Raw genomic sequence first — 20,929 nt, 5'->3', positions numbered from 1 at the left:
CACTTTACCTTTACCAATTTACCTTAAATATTCCTCCCAAAAATGTTTTAACTTTTTGTTTCTGCTGCCCTCAAGTGGCCACATTTAGTTTTTTTGTGATTATTGAAACAATAATGATCATCTAAATAATTCACAGAGGGAAAGATGAGTAAAGAACATCTTTTGTAATATGTTTGCTTTCCTCCACTGTCTTATCGTCTTGTTGCTCCTGTTGTGGATACATTTTTCTGCCGATCGATCGACTGTTCTTTGCAGCTCTGCATATGACGGTAATCGTTCACATGCAGTCCTGATGTTACGTCTGCGAGGACAGATACTGTGTGTGTGTGTGTGTGTGTTGGACAATGTGTATTTGTCTTCTTTCTCCTTGAGCCTGCAGAGAGAGTGAGAAAGAGAGAGATAAAGAGCTGCTGTCTTATAGGCCTGGTTGAACAGATGAGTGTGTGTGTATGTGTGTGTCTGCGTGCGTGTGTGCGTGTGGTGCGTGCACGTTTGTTTGCGAAGGAAAAAGCGAGCGAGGAATACAGACTATAAACAAATACTGCTGAGGGGCCGACTACGGCTCCACGTCCCGCTCGCTGTTTGTTTAGGGAAGAGGTGTTCAGGTGGAGCGTTGCCACGGCAGCCAGCTCCCCGGTTGCCAGGCAGCACTTCCTGCTCCTCTCCAGAATGGGAGGGGCCAGGTATTTTGGGATATTTCGGTGTGAAGAGGAGGAGGAGGAGGCAGCAGGGAGAGTGAGAGATTTATATTTCTTGATTTGCTTTATTTATTTATTTTCAAAATGGACTCGTGTTGCTGTGTTCTATTTTAAAACAGGCTTTCTCTTTCTCTGTGTGTGTGTGTGTGTGTGTGTGTCATGAGGCTAATGCGTATCATTGGCCAGCAGGTGTGTCTTGTCACCGTTACTACCTAAGCACAGACCCGCAGCGTTCCATCCCATTATCTTTTGCCCCGACACCGTTGCCACGGCGCCCGGCCAAGTGTGCCTGTTGGGACACGGACTTCCTGTGACTTCTTTTTGTGGAGTCGGCGGAGTTTGGGGGAGGGGGGGCGCATACTGTAAAGGCGGCGTGAGCCCCAAAATAGAAGGACCAGTTGGACCCGGGCTTATTATAGCTCAGAAGCGTTGCAATCGTTTATTGTTTTTGATTTAGTTTGGGATTTTAGATTTTAGATTTCAGTTTGGCTTCTGTTACTTTTTTTCGTTGTGCTTTAACTGTTTAAAATATTAGGTTTTAACCTTGAGAACTAACCAGATCAGGGCTGCATTAAATGAGTGCATTTGTGTGCATTTGTGAGAAATTGATTCATGTTTTGGTTCATAAAATGTCATGAAATATAAAGGAAAGTGTCTCGATTCCCTGGAGCCCAAAATAATGACTTCCAATTGTGTTGTCTGACAGAAATAACCCAGAAATTAATATTTTATATAATTCGTTATGGGATATTTCGTGTCGATCAACTTTAGAGCTGCAACGATTAGTTGTCACTTATTAAATTAATCACAAACTATTTTTAAATCGATTCATCGATTTAACTTATTTTTGAGGGAAAGAAAAGTCTGATGCCAGCTTCTTAAATGTGAATATTTATGGTTTCTGTACTCCTCCTGAATATCTTTCAGCTGTGGACAAAAAATAGACATTTGAGGAAACACTGATCGACTATTTGTTTTCCACCATTGTATGACATTTTATAGAGCAACAACTAATCAATTGATCAAGAAAATAATCTCTTGGCCTTTAGGAAGTTGTGATCAGTATTGTTTCATTCTTTTCTTTGGAGAAAGACCAAAGACAATAACCGTAAAGAAAACTATACTACAGACTAGGCACCATCATTTCGGGTCAGTATTGAGATTACGATTATTAGTCGACTTTTGAAACCTCACGCATTTAGAAAAGAAGGAGTTCTGTTGCCTACATTTTAAAGGTCAACGCTGCATGCTGTAAAGCGCCACCTTCACCTCTGGCCTTTCCAAGTCGAACACGAGATCCTCCCACACCGCAAAAGCACACCTGAAGGAAAGGTTGGGCTGGATTTTTGTAACAGAAAGCAAGACGAGAGCGGCCGAGCAAAACGGAATGCGGCACGATGATCTTTTTATGGCGAAAATTGGATTGATGGCACGGCCCTAGTACGGTCTGCGTTGTTTCCTCTGGAGTTCTTCCTGTTCAGGCTACCTAACAGTGCCGAATCGATGGCAGGAACTTGTACAATCTTCCTAATGAGGTTCTTTGTCTTTATTTTTTGGGGTTGGCTGCCAACTGTCATTTTAGAGATGCTGTGATTTCAATAATGGTATAATAAAAACCTGCTGAGGTAATACTCAGTGTTACCTTTGCATATTTTGATGTTAGAAGGCTTTCCCCCCCCCCCCCCCCCCCACTGACACAATTGCTTCTTTTGGTTTTCACAAACCACTCAAGATAAATCGTGACCAGGATTAAAAAATATGAAAGTTATGTTGAAAATAGGCTTAAAGAAACAATCAAGAATAAAGAAACTAAAGTGCAGTGAAACTGAATGCCGTAGCAATGCAGGTACGAGTTGGACAGACTGAAAGATCCGAGTATTTGGTAAACGACCTTATCATCTGAAACCAAAAGCCTTTACTGGACTCCAGGAAATTGTTGCACAGAGTGCTGGTTATGTATTGAGCTTCCTCCATCCTTTCCTCGTACGATGTTAAAACAAAAATAGACACAGAGGAGGAGAAGCCACAGGTAAACTTATTTTAGTGGAAACGCATTCTCGCTCAACGGCAGTCCAGTTTATGGTCATTAGTATTTGGCTGCTTAGCTCACATACTAGGACAAGCAAGACAGAGGTTGGATTTATTCTCGTATTTCAAACTGTACTTTTCACTTTTAACACAACAGGGGAAAAGACTTCTAGGATGAGGACTAATTGACGTAATTGGTGAAACGTAAATGCTATCTCAGACAGCTGCTTTGGTTGGGGCTGCTGTCAGTGTAAGCTAACCCAAATCCAAGAGACAGCAAGACAGAGCTGCTAACGTTAGCCTCAACTCTGACATGGCAGCATCCCGGACGAGCTTCCACAATGTGAATGATGAGACGAAAATACTACAAATTGGAATTAATTTGAAGACTTTGACCCGTCTCCTTGGTCAGATGGGTTAGGTCACTACTGTAGTTAGTAAGCTAGCTAAGTATGTTAGCTCCTAACTTACAGTTAGTTAGCTGCTAACTTACAGCAGCTATAAATTAGTAGCTAACTTTAAAAGATGCACGTTCAAACACACTAATACATTCCTTATGCTAGCTAAGTGTGTTAGCTGCTAGCCCACAGTTAGTAAGCTGCTATTTTATAACAGCTATAAATTAGCGGCTAACGTTAGAAATGCATGTTCGAATACACTAATCCATTCCTTACACTTTTGCTCTTGTTTTTTGTTTTAGGAAGGTAAAATAAAATGATACCACATTCAAAGCTCTTGATATAACACCGATCACCGCTTCAACATAGACAGACAAAAAATTACCGAAAAAAATGACAACCAATGAATAGAATGACGAGCAAGTGCTGAAAAACGTAACTTTCTCTTTTGCAGAAAAGCCGACATTGAGAGGAAAGCCTGATTCGTCTGTCTGCCCGTCCGTCTTCTGTCCCCCAACACATGGCCGATTTAGAGGACCCACTTTAACACACGCGTGCACACAGTGGAGGGATTGGGGAGGGTGGTCCAGGTTTGACCTTCATGAATTCCTCACACGCCTCAGGTAAGTCTCGTATCAGTCCGTCTACCTATCTCAAAGAGCTGCCGTGGTTAATGCCGGTGTAACTGGAGAGAGACCGGTGCCTTTGTGCCGTATTGGACGAACCACCAGAATTTCTTTGGTGACCCTCTGACCAAATTCCTGCAAAACTAATGGCATCGCCATCAGCTTCACCTGCGCTTTCTGTTTGGTGCTAATTAGCCGATATTAGCATGCTAACACGCAAAAATAAGGTGTCTAACGTGGTAAAAACTAAATCGGTCCAGGGAGAAGATGGAAAAAGGACTAGAGTGTACAGTCATGCTAGCAGCTCTGTGAGGCTGCACATAGGCACAATGGTGCTTAAAGCTAAATTCTAACATGAGCATGCTAACAATGAGGATGCTAACATGCTGCGGATACAATGTTTACCATCGTCACGATCTTAGTCTTGCATTTTGGTATGCTAGCTAGCACTTAACACAAAGTACAGCCGAGGCATATGGGAATATCAGTAGCTTTGTAGGTACAGTATTTCGTCATGTTTATATTTGACGACATCTTGACCCAATATTGCTGCTGGATGAAAATGTATTTCCATTTATGCTGAGGAGGAAATGAATGTAAGAAAAAACGTTCATGGCAATCCATCCACTAAATATAAAGTCAGGGGATCGTCACAGTCCAAAGGGTTCATCCCCTGGGGACCAGAGTACAATGTTTTGGCATACATCAAAAATGTTATACATACAATTAGGGCTGGGAGATGGGGCCAAAATCTTCTATCCCGATAAAGGTAATTTCATATCTTGATAGCAATATACCACAATATAGTCCATGTGAAACCTAGGTAAAGCCTATATTTGTATGTCTCCTGTGTGAGCATTTCTCATTTTAATCAGAACTGTAGTGCAAAATGAACATAACGGTTTCAAGTAAAATTAAAGAGAAAAATAACTAAACAAATACAGGCCTGGCCTAGGGGACAGAAAATGTAATATGGATGAAAAAACAGCTGATAAATGCATTTCACAGGACAGTTGGCAGACATTAAGACCCATAATAATTAGAGAATATTTTCATCAAAATTCTTATCTTGTTTTGAATATATATATATAAATTTATATATATCATATCAGCCAGACCTATATCCAATTATTTAGGAGGACGCTCTCATAGATCAGGATGCCCCAAAAAAATATAGCGCATCAGTATTGAGCCATGGATGTGTTATGTGCACTGACTGCAGTTTGATTGAAATCTGTGATACAGAGGACCGGTGGTTACATTCAACATTGTTCACTGATGTGAGATGTGGCCATTTTTTTCCCAGCAGGTAATGTGCGTATTATTTACTGTATTGGTGTGTTATTTGGATGGCAGACGAATGCATTTTTTGGTAGCAGACAGTCAAGACACCTGTGCGCCCCTTCCGTTGGTATTTCTTGACACTTTTTGTCTCGGCTTGAGTGACTGGTCGACTGACTTGACTGTAACGCGGTTGTCATGGATACACATGTAGTACATAACGCTTGCACACTCACACACACACACACGCACACACATACACACCCACACAAACACACACACAGACAGCAATGTGACTCCAGGGGTTGATGCGCCTCAAATAGAAACGCAGAGATGAGTCATCCGCTGAGCTACTGCAGTACACACACACACACACACACACACACACACACACACACACACACACACACACACACACACACACACACACACACCTTTAGCAGATGTGTTTAGACCATTAAGATGGGAGACATGTTGCCCAGTCAGTGCCATCTCTCTCCGTCTCTCTCCTGCTGCCAAAGTGATGTGAAAGGGCGACGTAAGACAGCAGAGAGAGTCTTTAAAATATAACCATTGCAGCAGCTCAAGTCAATGTAAAAACAAAGGAGGACTCTGTTTATCAGCCTTTACATTGCCTCCTCTTTCCATGTATTCGTCTCTCTGTGCTTGTGAGTCACTCCGAGGCAGCCCTTAGTCTGCTCGAGGGACACGCAGCTGTTTAACACAGGAGGCGAGGACGAGGAGCAGGTGGGATGAAGGTGATGATAGAATGGCTTAAATCAGGCATGTCAAACTCAGTTTGGCTCGGGGGCCGGATCCAGACTTTCTGTTCTCAGGTGGGCCGGATCAGTAAAAGAATGTCAACTCCAAATATTTAGCTTTGTTTTTCAGTACTATGCTTTATCATTCAGCCTACATTTGTAGCCCACCCTACATATTATAATCACGGATGACAAGGGATCTTTTCTAAGCACAACACATTTATTCACAAACAATGGAGAAAAAAATGATTTTCATGTTTGGCTGTGAATGTGTTAACAACTGGTTTATTTGACAGTTGAGTGAATGCAGTTTTACACCTGAACCAACTCACCACACTAAACAAACTCAAGTGGGAGCTATGAAAAAAATATTTTTGCCTTATATGTCATACTGCTTTGAAATAAATAAAATACAAAATAAAAGTTATAGCAGTGCATGGGCAATAAGATTACATCAGATCAAACTAGTAGGCTCTGAAGATGAGAATATACTGCACATTAGATTATGCAACAGGGATATAATTACATCCAGTGTAATGGTAGGGAAAACACAGAAACAAGGCTTCACTGTAAATGGCGAGCGAAAAAAGCCAAGTTTGTTCTCAAGTTCACTGAATGCCTGAAACCTCTGCTCAAACTCTCGCAGCAAATCTGTTATGTTGTCTTTATATTTATCCAAATCATTATCGGGACGGTCCGGTGCCTTCGGACGCACAGCTGTGAGACAAGAGAAATGCGCGGTGTCGCCGTTGGATAGCTGCGTCTCCCACAGTGACAGTTTCATCTTGAACGCACTTATGCTGTCGTAATATTGAGTGACAACCCTGTTACGGCCCTGCAATGTAGTGTTAAGTGTGTTGTGTAATATCAACCATAAACGCAAGATCCTGCACCCATTCCTTGCATTTAAGTTCCTTTACTGGGCGTCCCTTCTTCTCCATAAATTGTCCTATTTCCCCTCGCAGCTCAAAGAAGCGCTTGAGTACTGCACCTCTGCTTAACCACCGCACCTCAGTGTGGTATGGGAGGCCAGCATGAATGTCATTATCACTGAGAAATGTGTCAAACTGACGGTGATTTAGACCACGCGCTCTGATGAAATTGACAGTTTTCACAACCACACTCATAACATGGTCCATTTTCAGTGTTTTGCAACATAACGCCTCCTGATGCAAAATGCAGTGAAATGCCCAAAACTCTTGTCCTCCATTTGACTGTACTTTGTCACGGAATTTTGTGGCAACACCTGCCTTTCTCCCGACCATTGATGGCGCACCGTCGGTAGCCAGGCTCACGGCACGGGACCAGTCCGCTCCCACCTTGTCCAGCGCTCCAACGAGAGCGCTGAAAATGTCATCTGCTGTTGTGGTGTCATTCATGGGCACCAATTCAAGCAGCTCCTCGGTGATGGTCAAAGTTTCATCAACACCTCTAATGAATATGGCCAGTTGAGCAATATCTGTGACATCGGTGCTCTCATCTATTGCAATTGAAAATGCGATAAATGACTTGATTTTCTCTTTCAGTTGGCTGCTCAAGTCACTTGAGAGAGCTGTCACCCGATCTGCGACAGTGTTCCTCGTTAGACTGATATTGGCAAAGGCAGGTCGCTTTTCAGGGCACACGACTTCTGCAGCCTTCAGCATGCATGTTTTTACAAACTCCCCATCAGAAAACGGCTTGGATGCCTGCACCAGCTCGTTGGCAATAATGTAGCTGGCTCTTACAGCCCCATCAGAGATATCGCGGCTGCGCGTAAAAGTAGACTGCTGTTTCTTCAGACCAGCGACCAATTTGTTTATCTCGTCTTTCCTTATTTGTCCTTTCAAGTGGTCATACTTTTCTTTATGAAGAGTCTCATAGTGGCGCTTAATATTAAACTCTTTGAACACTGCAATAGGCTGATTACATACCAGGCACACCGGTGTTGCATTCACTTCTGTGAATAAGTAATTCTCAGTCCATTTTTCCTGGAAAACTCTGCACTCCGTGTCCACTTTTCTTTTTTTTGACAGTGCCATTTTGGGAAGGGTGTGTTGACAAGTGTGTTAGTGGTGAATGGTGCAGCAAGATTGCCGGTTAGTTTTTACCTGGACACATCAGGGGGCGGTGCCGCATGCTGGACGTGAGCTCCTTTACATTTGCTGCCCTCTAGTGGCCGGGGGGAGCATTTGATTTGTATTTATTATTTAAAAAAATCACAACTTTTGATAGAAATGAGCTAGAGACTCGCTTTTTTTTTGACATTCTCAGAAATTTATGCCGGGCCGGATTAAATCATCCAACGGGCCGGGTCCGGCCCGCGGGCCGTATGTTTGACATGCCTGGCTTAAATATTATCCTTCCGCGAGCGAAAAAGGAAACTCGTCACAGCGGCGACGATGACGCCAGAGCTGAGAAGCTGAGGAATACAGAGGTGTTAAATACATCCTTCTTGTCTAAATGATCAGAATTGACCTGAACTGATCCGCTGGATCTGTACTGGGGCCATTTATTTTTAATATATTCGCCCATTTGTCCTTATCCTGTGTTTTCTTTTTTTCTTTTTTTCTGGAAGCACTCCAGCAGTCAGCGACAACAGCGTCACACTCCGGTAAAACACTGGAATCTGTTCCTTAAAGCACAGCGTCACTCAGGACAGAGCCACTGAATGGAACAAACAAATACTATAAATAGCGGCGAGCCGTTTCAATTAATAATACCCGCCGACAGCCGAGTGAGAAAAAGTGAGCAGTGCAGCTTTTTGGTTATAAAAACACATTTTGTCAGTGAAACTTGTGTAAAAACAACCCATTGTGGTTTTCCTGGGGGTCAGGTGTTGGATTGTTTCTTGGCCAGGCACAGTTCCTGATGGGGTCGTGACTTTAGTTTTTACTAGGGCTGCACAATTCATCTGAATTGTTATTGAAATTGTGAAACAAATTTTAAACATGTCTCAATATATCATTTTAGATCAAATATTGTGGTGCTGCAGAGATGTCCTGGCCTTCACATCACATTACAGACTTAAGGATAATCCTTTGTTTGGTCCAGATCCCTGGAAGAAATCGCACCATAATCATTTTGATATATTTTTCAATGAAAATCTGAATAATGATGGAAATATTATTGTTCATATTGCATTTGCAATATCAGTCAAAATAATCTCGGTTAGATATTTTTCCAAAATCATTCAGCCTGAGGTTTTACAGATTTTGCATCGATTAAACACTAGATTAGTCCCGCCCCTCGAACGCAGACGTGCCAATTGTATAGCGTTGCATCGGACATCTGTGACAAGAGTCCGACAACGATCCGGCTCTGCTCCGTAGAGCCGCTTTTCAGATTTTTGTCATTTCTTGGCTGGTTTTCTGCGCTTGGAGCTACTCCTGGTTAAACATTGTGTAATAGTGATACTCGTTACCTGAGAGGTTGGAAGGAGATAAACATGTGTAAAACGTTGTGTTTTCACCTAAAGTCATCAGAATTCTGAATCCATCGAGTAGATGTTGACACATTTTGATTGATAATTGACCTGCTAGATTACAGATTAGATGAAATGTCACAGGAAAAGTCAGGGGACCTCCCAAGTCCCAATCCAAGGAATCAGGATCTGGGGACCATGAATGTGTGTACAAAGCTTCATGGCCATCATCAATTCATTTTAGTGTTAGTCAGTCTGAAGTATCGGAATATAACATTTGACTCAATGATGATGCTGGATGGTTGAGGATCACCGACAAAGTCAGGAGTTATCCACTGGGGACCAAGAGCATCTTGGCTAAATTTAGTGCCAGTCTATCAAGTAGATGTTGACACATGTCAAAGTAAGTAAAAAACATTGACCTGCTGGTGGCGCTAGATTACAAGTCAAATTATCACCAAATTGATCCAAGAGTTCCGTCCCTATAGTGTCACAATGCTGGCACGGTGAATATTTTAAAAAAAGGAACCACGGCATGGCTGTTGCATCTCACCGTACAGGACAGCATCAACACACAATCAAGAGGAGGAAGAGGTCACAGTCCCGCGGTGCGGGAACATGACAGCGCCGAGCGCCTCCCCCACCGCCCCACCCCAGAGCTGTAGGCTTACTGCTCCCTCCCTTGCTCTCTTTCTCTCTCTCTGTCTCTATTTTTATCTCTAGCTCCTCCTCCTCCCCGCCAGACTATTTTCAGCTACAGCCCCCCCCCCCCTCATCTCCTGTGTTGGTAAATGCGTCTGTTCTCCTCCCTTCTCTCCCCCCTGCGTGTCATTTTTAATCTTTAAAAATAAATCATAATAATTTTAACAACAGACACAAAACAGTCAACAGAAAAAAAAATGAATGAATGAAGGTGAAAAGGGAGGGATGGACGTTGAGGGAGTGTTCCTCCTTCTGTGTCGCGAGGCTTCTTGGATGAAACGAGCCGTTGTTGACTTTCTCCTCATCCGTCCAACTTCCTTTCCACCCAGTGATCCACTTTTGCCCTCCTCCTTTCTCTCTCTCTCTCTCTCTCTTTCCCTCCCTCTCTCTTCAACGTTCATTCAGCAGCTCAAAGAGCGTCACACACTCACACTCTGACTCTCAGACAGTGAATATTAGCCGTCTGACCAGCAGCTGTTTCTGGTCGCTGCTCAAAGCTCGACTGCTCCCCCCCCCCCCCCCCCCTCTTTTTTCAAAGGGATAAGAAGACAACGTGTGGTCCCTTGCTGTTTTTCTGGGGAGGATTCTAACTCGCCTACTCGTCCTCTCCTCACAATTCCTCTTCTATTCTCTTTTTTAGTTTTTATTACACTCCCTCCCTCCTCCCTTCCATTTCCCTCTCTCTTCTCTCTCTCTCTGTCATTCTCTCATTCTAATTTTGGAAGCATGGAACCTCGGGGAGCGCTCTCCCAAAGCTATTTACGTCCTCGCCTCTCCTCCTCCTCCTCCTCTTCCTCCTCCTCCTCTCCTCTCTCTCACGCCGGCCAGGAGGAGAGTGGCATGAGGATCCTTTGATGCAGCCGAGCAGGGGAATTCTGCTTCTCCTCCTCTCCTCTCTGTATTTCGTGTGGTGCCGTTAGCTTGCGGGTGAGAAGGAAGCGAAAGAGGCTGCAGCGCCCGATCCCTCCCATCACTCCCCGGCTTGTGGGAAATGCACGGTTCCACACGGCGACAGGATTTCGTCGATCAACCCCCGATGGTCTTGCTTTTGCCTCTTCGGTTTGGTCGGTGGAGACTCGGTGCACCGGAGGAAACTTTTTTTTTTCTTTCATCCGCAACACGCCAGCCACCGTCACTGTTTTCAGGGGAACCAGCAGAGTGTCAGGACTGCAGGTGATGTCGACAAGACCAGCTGACCAGAGAAGTCACATTTCAGGTCAAGTCTGCACTTCCTAAATTTGGTTTCATTCCTCAAAGCCAAGCAGAGGAGGAAGGAGGATTACTTTGGACCTGCAGCCGGAGCTGCAACATTTAAAAAAAACAAAACAAGAGGAGGATTTTAAAGAAGAAATGAAAGGCAGAGGCTACCTGCAAAAACCCCACTGAGACTGCAGCCTAAACAGGATATGTTTGCTGGATTACACAATAAAAGCACAGAGGAGTTTGATGGGGGAGTTGTTGATGGAATTTGCGCTGCTTTTTCATTCAGATCGTTTTGCAATAGAAGCACAAAACATTTTGTTTTCAGTTTCGAAGGAACAGATTGTTTGTTCCATCCTGGAACGAGTTGAAAGCATCTTTCAACATTTGTGTCCCCCCTTCCCCACCGTCTCTAGCGCCCTGAATCCTAAACGGAACCATGCCGATACCTCGGAAGACGAACTGACCGGGCCTTTTTTTTTTCTCGTTTGTGACAAAAATCGAGGGCCGCCTCTCGTATTGGCATGCTGTTGCATCCCACGGTGTCAGGATTGTGCGCCATGTTGCAGACCATCTATGAGACGGAGTCCTGTTTTTCCTCTGCCGGCACAGACAGCCACCACCAGCCTCTGGAGCTCCTGACTGGCAACCGGGGCTCCAGCACGGCCATGCCCACCGCCGGTGAGTCATCATCTGGGAAAGGAGAAGATGGGGAGGGGAGGGGGGAGCTGCTGTGTGCTGGAGGTTTTGATGGGGCATCGAACTAAAGGTTTGGATCCGAATGTGAAAAGTGTCATTTATAACGTCTGGTGATTACTTTGTTTGTTGTTGTTTTTTTTTCAAAGGAAAGGCTTTTGCTACCCTTTCCATACTATGTGCTGGTGGATCACAGAAGCTGTCAGGTGTGTTCGGGTGTTAGTGAAGTTAGTTGTCACGGTTTTATCAACACGGTCAGCCGTTTGAGGCAACCATTGCTGCCTTTTGCTTCAGAGTTTGTGCTGCTTCTCAGAGTCATAACTCTGTCGTTGTTCACACAAACATGAAACACGTGTTTTTTGTTCTTAAATAGACTCGACTTCCACTTTCCGTGGATCTCATCACCTGTGATGTCCATAAACTTCTATGAATCTGCTGAGGACTTGCCTGAGAATCATACATTTTTCTTCAGTGTCAAAGTAATCAAGTGATAGCTGTCCATACAATCATTGGCAAACAGGAATCGATAATAGCTGCACGTATTGTTTTTGTGCAATTAAAATGTATTTTACTTTGATATATTTTTCCTGATCTGTTATTTTCGTAATGAGTACTTTAACACAGACTGCGAATATTATGGTGCAAAAAAACAGCTTAATTTTTTGCAGCTTTCGCACTCACGTTGTGCGGAACAGACTTATTCAGAACGGACTTATTGAAAACATACACTACAGTAGACAACAACACAGACGCCCCGTAGTCCGAACTGAGGCGGCAAACCTTATTACTCTTTTCAACCTTGACAAAGGCAGTGCGGACCAGATCCACTCTTTCTGCTCTTGCCTTTCACAATAAAAGCCCTTGACATAAACACAGCGTTACTGTTTATCAGAGGGAACTCTAAATTCACTCAATAAAATAGCCCACAGTACCGTCAGGCTGTGCAACAATTGATCTCAGACCGCCAGACACTGCTCCGGGTCAGTTGGGTCCAGGTAGTTGGTCCTCTGCCTACGCCAACCGCTTCAAACCGGTATGAATAGTTTTGATGCAAAATACTTGCAGATGAGTATTTTCCTGCCAATTTACCAAAATGTAAAAAAACAACTAAAAGTTGTAGCCCACAGCTAACTCACTGACTCCAAGGCAACAGAATGCTTCCTGTTTACATCCTCTAAAACCCCTTTATCATAGGAAATGTAGTTCCAATGCCGAAAGCATGAATATGAAAGAGAAATAAGAATAATAGCCACAAAATCCCATCTCAAAAATCTCATGATACTATATTTACTGACCCACTCATCTATCCATTCACAAACCCCGTGGACATACAAAGAAAATAACTCAATCAGTTCTAATTCCAAATATAAATGCAACAGAAAGGCATATCAAGGAATCACTCAAGACTTTCAAGGCAAAGAGCAGATCCTTGAAGCACAGTAACATCTCCTCTTCACTTTTTGTATTTTTTATTCTTTTTAGGAGCACGAATGCCACGGGCGCTCTCCCATAAATCACACTCGTCATAAATCGTGATTCCCCTGCAAAGTTCCATCCACAGCTCCGTGTCGGTGTTGGCAGCGTGGATAGATGACCTTTGTTTGGGAACCTTTTTGAAGAAGAGTTTTTTTTTAACACGGAGGGCGCGAGGTCACTCCCGTTATCTTTATTTTTAGTCCCATTTAAGTGATGGCTCCGATGCTGAACGCACATCTAAGAGTGGGAGCAAAGAGAGACCAATGTCTTGTTGTCGGTATTCAACCTGAGGAGCCTGCCCAACAGGTCTCGGCTGCCAAAGCGAGGTGAGCCCTGCACTCGAACCAGCAGGTTGTTAAGTTCCAAGCAGGACGTACTTCCGCGCTAATCTTCTTTTTTTTTGTGTTCAGACTTTAACAGGCTTATGCGTTTAACGTGACGCCGGCGAGCGCCCGTGCACTGATTTGATTGCTTGGCTCCAAAAGAAGTAAAAATAAACGGCCAGCGGCCACGATTGTTGTCAGAAGCCCGGTGTATAACACCACAGATGGCACCCTCTTTGGATGACCTACAGTCTGCCAGCCCACAATACTTCTGACCCACCCAGCAGTCTCTATGGCAACGCCACACATGTGACTCTCCCTCCTCTCTCTCTTTCTCTCTAAGCTTCTAATTTGTCGAAAGTACACACAGTCATTATATTATTTTCGCCTCTCTCTCTCTCCCTCCTCTGGCTTTCTTTCGTGTTTTGCAGGGCTGATGTCATAGTGCCTATTTTCTTTTAGCGGCACAGACTGAACAAGACAAGGGGGGGGGCGGGGGGAGGGAGGGAGAGAGAGAGAGAGAGAGAGAGAGAGAGAGAGAGAGAGAGAGTGAAAGTGAAAAGACGAATATTGGTTTCCAGAAATACCTCCCAGCAGCAGCTGTGAGAGATCAGAGAAACGGGGGTACAAAGAGTGAAAAGTCCTCCGAACTGGACATCAAACTACACACCTCTGTCTTCTGTCTTTATGAACCAGTATTTCACAATCAGCACTCGGTGTAGCATCTTTGTGACAGTCAGACGATGGCTAAACATGGTTAATCAGAAGAAACGTATAAAAGAGCAAAGTCAAGATTTAGGTTAAAACGACATCCGGTTGGCTGCTAGACCAGTTGTGTTTTTGTTAAGTTCCCAATCTTCCTGGCTTAGTTCATTGCTGAGATCAGTTGCAGTGTTTTTAGGTGGACCGCTTTCCTTTTGTTCTGGTCGTTAAGTTCTTCTTCTTGAGTGTATTCCAAACTTAGTGGACCCATAAAATGCTTCCCGTGTGGGAGGCTTCAGACGGTAGTGTGTGAACCAGCAAACGTCAGTCGCTTTAAAGCAGGCAGTAGCGTTCCTGTCTAAGGCAGAAGTTGGAACATGAAAAAATAAGCTGCAACCCGGGGAGTCAACAGGGGTCCGTCGCCGCTGCTGCTTTTCACATAGCAGTAAATTGAATATGTAGCTTTGGACTGTCCTTCAGGTAAAACATACTTGATGCAAGTCCCCATGCACGCTAGGATATTGTTCTGTAAATAACGTTTTCTTGGTATCAGGGAATCTGAGAACACCTTGTGTTTGCTGCTCGTCGGCAAACGCTAGTTAGCACTGTCACAGTTAGCATGCTGTCGTTAACATTCAGCACAGAGCACCGCTGCAGGTTTCGAAATGTTAGTTGGACAAAACAACCATTTTGATTGCCTCGCCATTTATTGTTTTTTTGTCACCGTTCTCACACATTTGACCAAACAATCCATCGATTAATGAAGACTGTAATCGGCAAATTGATTAGAAATATAAATGGTTGTTGCAGAAGTGTTGGTAGCAGTTCAAGGAGAAAGTCCCCATAATTTTGAGTTTTGAGTCATATTAGCACCAACGGAATAATAAAATCAGTTTGTACCAGGATCCACTGGCTGTGGACAAACTCAGTCCGTCTTTCATTCTCTCCACTGCGTACCGCCCCGGGCGCTGGAATGTGTACTTGCAGCGAGCTTCAGTCGGTTAGATCCTGACATGTTTGACTGAAACGTTGCCTCTTTGTCAGACAGCGCGTCAAGTGCACACACTGTCCCTGTGTGTGTGTGTGTGCGTGCATGTGTTTACCAGACTATAAATGTATTCGGTTTGACGTCAGACGCTTGCTGCTGTGGAATGCTGCTCTCTTGCCAAAACGGACCGTTGCGCGTATGCACACACACACACACACACACACACACACACACACACACACACACACACACACAGGGACAGTGTGTGTGCTGTAGTGGAAAGGGGAGACACGTGCGTCACAGTGAAACGCCAGAATATTTGTTTAGGTAATTTAGATGTGAGTGGCTGCACACATACACACACACACACACACACACACACACACACACACACACACACAGACTTATTTATCCTCGGCTCTCAGTTTCGGGACTTTTTAGCAACTTTTTTTTCTGGAAATGGCCGCAGTGACTGAACCAACCGAACGGTTTCGAACCAAAAAAACATGTGCTGCTTTGTCGAACGTGTGTGTGTGTGTGTGTGTGTGTGTGTGTGCGTGTGTGTGTCAGTAAGAGGAACGTAGTCGCTTCATTCTGCAAGATGTAGCCAGAAATAAGCTGTGACGAGGGATTCGATTAGTACGTGTTTCTCTCTCTGAGGTCAGATTGTCGTCACGATCCTCCCCTCACGGGGCTAATGAGCTCGGCCTAATTGCGGGTGTCGATGTTTTGATCGGCTTTTGGACCCACGTGGGACGCAGGAGCAGAAAGTAAAGGGATGCGCCAAAGCAACAGGATGCCTCCGTATGTAAAGGTCGTAGGTCAGACTACACAGTCGGTAATTCCTGATTGGATTTCCTCCTTTGTGAGCAGACGGGTAACATCCTCCTGACATCCCGACACTGATCGAATAGCAGGGGGGGGGGGGGGGGGGGATTGGTCAGCCGAGGCCAGGAGAGCGTAGTCGGCCGGCACAGGTCGGGGTCACTGCCCTGCTCAAGGGCACATCGATGGGATTCCAAGAACCCCCCCCACACACACGCACACACACACGCACACACACACGCACACACATCTCCCCCTCCCCCGTCTGTCTATCAGGCAGTGTGCTAACATGTTGCAGATAAGCTGATAGGGGAGCTTCCTATCTGATTGCTAGCATTGTAGCTACACATACACTGATGCCGTAAAAAGCTAAACATCCGCACACAGAAAGTGTGTTTCCATCCAACATCATGCTCAACATTGCTTTTCTATTTTAGTTTCCATCAGGCACTGGTGTTAGTATCACTTCTTATACACTTTATATTTTTTACTCTTCTTTGTTGTATTTAACTTTTTGTATTGTAGTTGAATTTTTTACTTTATTTGACCGTACTCTTATTGCTATTGTGTTCTATTTTTCCAATGGTGTTAGGATTATTTATTTTACACTTAATAATTGTTATTCTATTGTTCATATGTGTTTATATTTTCACTCTATTGTTGTTGTGTTTTTGCTCTTCTTCTGTTGAAATCTTTTATGAAACTCTGGCACAAGAATTTCCTCCGGGATTAATGCATTTCTCTCTTATCTTCTTGTCTTATCTTATATGCATTTTTTTTATTTTGTAACAAAAATCTGAGCTGGGAAAAATAGAGCTTTGTAGAGTTTGAAAAATTTCGATAAAATATCGATAAAAATCGAAATTATAATATTATAATTGTGTGGATTGAAACGTCCACTGAAGAGACAGGGTTTTGTGTGGTGCAACGAAGAAACTACAACTATAAAGTTCGATGGAAAAACTGTGCGTGATGAAGAAGTCAGTGCAACAAAATTAATGAATTAATAAAAGAAAAAATGAAGCATGCATCACAATGCAGACATCTTGCAGTATGCATGATACAAAATATAATCAAATATGCAAACAATCGTCCGTATTCAAGATCCAAAACCCGCTGCAGGAACATCCCTTTCATTCCGTCACGCTGATTAGCTTGAGTGTCGAACCCCAAATCCAGATCAGCACCAGACGTCGCAACACCGAGGGAGAGACGCGCGTGTTTACAGTTTTAACGTTTCTTATTACACTCATATCTGTCACGCATCAGTGCAGGGCTGATCCTGTAATTCTTCTCCTTTTGTTGTTTTCTTTCTGTCAGCTACAGATGACAGCAGGCATCTCTGACACATGTTAACATTTACCTCAGTGTCCTTTAGCCCTGTGGCTCTCTAACTTCTTTGGGCCAGGGGCCCTTAAAGAGGAGAACATTTCACAATCATGAAATCATAACACCTATTATGCGTATGCTTACTAGCGTTTGTACTGTGAGATGCCATTGGAACTACTCGTGTTATAAAACTTACCAACTATAAGTAATACTTCATGGTGATAAACGGACAGACATTTCAATTTGAATCATGTTCTGATAAGATGCATTAAAGTAATCTTTTATTAGTCCCACAGGAAATATGCAACTTGTGTACCTTTTTAAAGCGTCGATCCTTAAGATTTCAGTCCCAATTTGTATTTGAATGAAAACAATGGAGTATTGCAGTCTGGAGTCTTGGGCTGCTTCCGAAAAATTCCATAAGAACATGCTATTTCTCAGAATTGAGTGCATAGTTCAAAGAAAACTGTAATACAGCATTTCTTTTCCCCGGGCATGTCGCCACAGTTGGTAATACTGCAAATATATAATTCTTGCAATGCTTTCCTCACCATTGTGTTACCTCCTCCAGCAATAGATGAGTGACTGAACAAACATTTATCGGAATGAGAATCTTGAAGATTGCCACTTTAAAAAGAGGTTGTTTTTATTTACATTGCATTTGGACTCATCTTGACAGCATTTATCGTCCACATTTCAGGTAATTTATCTTAAAAGCTTTCAGAAAGATGAACAGCAGCAGGACCAGCATAGTCCTAATAAATCCAGATGTTTAAAAGAACTCGTCTGCAGCTGACATTCTGTAAGTGCTTCAACTTAAAAATAATGAACTTACTGCTACGTGTCACAATCACAGCGGAGTTTCTGTTGGTCCAAAGCTAACGTGAGTGGGCGTAACGGAGACTATATGCTTGTTTTATTGGCACAAATGGTAGATGCGCACAGTTTTAATAATACAGCACAATTTTATAATTCATAGCAAATCATTTAGCAAACCCCCCGACAGAGTGCCACTGACCCCACTTTGAGAACCACTGGATTAGCCCATAGACTGCATAATAGAAGTGGACGTAGTCGTCGTCACGTCACCCATTGGTTTGTGGACTGCGGTTTTCAAGCCTGAAATTTGGCTTTTTGGCGGTCGCCATCTTGTTTTTTTGCAACCAGGGAACAGAACTGACCATATTTGGACTGTGGAAGAGTGTACTAAATGAACATCATGCTGTGTTGAAGAAGACTTGAAACTAGAGATTGAGACCATAAACTCATGTTTACAATGTTTACTGAGGGAATAAATCAAGAGAGAAGTAGAGTCATTTTCTCACAGACTTCTATATAGTCACACTTCTTTTTGCAACCAGTGGAGTCGCCCCCTGCTGGTCAGTAGAGAGAATGCAGGTTTAAGGCACTTCTGCATTGGTGTCACTTTTTTTAGAAGCGGAGGTTCCCGCCTGGTTTAGCCTAGCCACGCTGAATATTGGATTAGCTAAAGCCGAGTGTTGCTAACAGTAACACTTGGGTGAATCTAAATCGATGCTAGGCTAATGTTTGTCTTGTGGCTATTTTTAGGGTGGCAGCACGTTGGATCCTTCTTCTCTTACAATGCTATCACATCTCATCTGAATGAAACGGGAACTGCCTCTGTGTGTGTGTGTGTGTGCGTGTGGATCGAGTGATGTAATAGTCTGACAACATTGTCCGGACAAATCAATCGGTCTGTCTCTCTCTCTGTTTGTCCGTCCCGCAGAGGTGGAGGTGAAGAGCAGCCTCCCATCGGGCATGCAGAGCCCAGTCGGAACAGCAGGCGAGCAGAGAGGAGGAGGCGGAGAAGGAGGTGAGTAGGGAGTCAAGAGTTACTTAAAGGGGAACTCCACCGATATAAGAACACAAAGTGAAGTAAGCAAACAGAACAACGTGATCAGGATAAATAAAGACGACCTCTCGTCTTTTTTTGTCCAGGTGGGGGTCCAGGAGAAGGCCCAGGAGGAGGAGGAGGCCCAGTGGATCTGCGGACCGAGCCCAGGGTGGGGTCTCTGTCTGGGGGCGCAGCGGCGGCGGTGGACACGGCCATGAGGGAGCAGCAGCTCCAGCAGGAACTGGTGCTCCTCAAGCAGCAGCAGGAGCTCCAGAAGCAGCTGCTGTTCGCGGAGTTCCAGAAGAAACACGAAGTGCTCACGAGGCAACACGAGGTCCAGCTGCAGGAGCACCTGAAGGTTGGCATCCGCGCGTTTCGGTCGCTCCCCGGCCCCCCTTGCTTGTCGAAAAAACCCTCTCTCCTCGTCACTTCAGTAAAATGTGAATGTGTGTGTGTGCGTGTGCATGTGTGTGTGTGCAAGCAACAACAGGAGCTGTTGGCGGCGAAGCGGCAGCAGGAGCTGGAGCAGAAGAGGAAGCTGGAGCAGCAGAGGCACGACGAGCAGGAGAAGCACCGGCTGGAGCAGCAGCTGCTGCTGCTGAGGAACAAGGAGAAGGGCAAAGAGAGTAGGTGACACCGCCACCGCTGTCCACCCACGAGACGTCGGCCCCACCGCCCCTCACTCTCTTGTGATGTGCTTTCTTTCCCCTGAAGGTGCCATCGCCAGTACAGAGGTGAAGCTGAAGCTGCAGGAGTTCCTTCTCAATAAGAAAGAGCCCGGCATCGGCGGACTGAACCATTCCTTCTCCCCAAAGTGCTGGTGAGGATTTTGTTTTTGTAAATAACAAAATTATATATATATATATAACTAAATATAATGTATATGTTTTCTTAAGCTGCATCTTCTGTACGAGCAGTTATTTAGCGATTCCAGTTACAAAAGTGAAAACTGTTTCTCAGTCCCGGATCAGAGTGTGTGATCCCTCCTCATCGCCTGGGGTGAACAGTGTCCCCTCAGCACGGTTGTGTAGTCTGACCCCAGGCTTAAAGGGACAGTTCAGATGTTTTTGAAGTGGGGTTGTATGAGGTACTTATGCATAGATGGGAGGACCAGCACAGGAGCAAAGCGAGGTGCTGCAGCAGAAAAAAGAATCCCTAAAAATATCAAAATCAGTTTAGGTTTGTACACTATATTTAGAATATTTTACGTTTTTTGTCCTAGATTTGTGACTTTAATCTCAGGAATGTTTTTTTCTCTAAATATTACTCACCTCCCCTAACACCGTAATTATTTTAAATATTTTGCACCATCATACTTTTTACTTTTGGCCTTGAAAGATCATTGTTTTTGCCACGTAAGAGCAATTTCATACTCATAGTGGCTTGATAAATACATAATAAATAATGAATACAAAATGATCCTTATGTTTGAATGACAAAAAAATACAAGAACAGTAATGTATTCCATGTCTGAAAAGGGCCAGAAAAGACACGATGTCACGTCCAGTTCATTTCAACTGTCCCTACAGGAAAAAAACGTCAGGTTTTGTGTCGGTCCTCGCAAAGCTTTTTCCCCAAATCCAACGTTCAGAAATAAAACATCAATACGAAAATGTTTCCACAGCAACAGGAAATAAC

At 44.0% G+C, this 20,929-nt stretch overlaps 1 protein-coding gene across 1 annotated transcript in view; it reads left to right on the top strand.

Annotated features, from left to right (window-relative positions):
* Window positions 1–11,621: 11,621 nt before the first annotated feature.
* The window catches only part of hdac5 (histone deacetylase 5), a gene marked incomplete at its 5' end in the record, with an annotated part of 33,248 nt that continues 23,940 nt past the window's right edge, over window positions 11,622–20,929 (top strand). The window contains 5 exons of the mRNA XM_079282195.1: window positions 11,622–11,778; window positions 19,184–19,240; window positions 19,408–19,649; window positions 19,773–19,917; window positions 20,006–20,111. Coding sequence (XP_079138321.1) covers window positions 11,622–11,778; window positions 19,184–19,240; window positions 19,408–19,649; window positions 19,773–19,917; window positions 20,006–20,111 — 707 coding nt within the window. The remainder of the gene's footprint in view (window positions 11,779–19,183; window positions 19,241–19,407; window positions 19,650–19,772; window positions 19,918–20,005; window positions 20,112–20,929) is intronic.

Source organism: Melanostigma gelatinosum, assembly GCF_949748355.1.
Source record: "Melanostigma gelatinosum genome assembly, chromosome: 13".
In the NCBI taxonomy this organism is placed as follows: Eukaryota; Metazoa; Chordata; class Actinopteri; order Perciformes; family Zoarcidae; genus Melanostigma; species Melanostigma gelatinosum.
The sequence above is the reverse complement of the archived record's forward strand: the minus strand, read 5'-3'. Positions and strand labels throughout refer to the sequence as shown.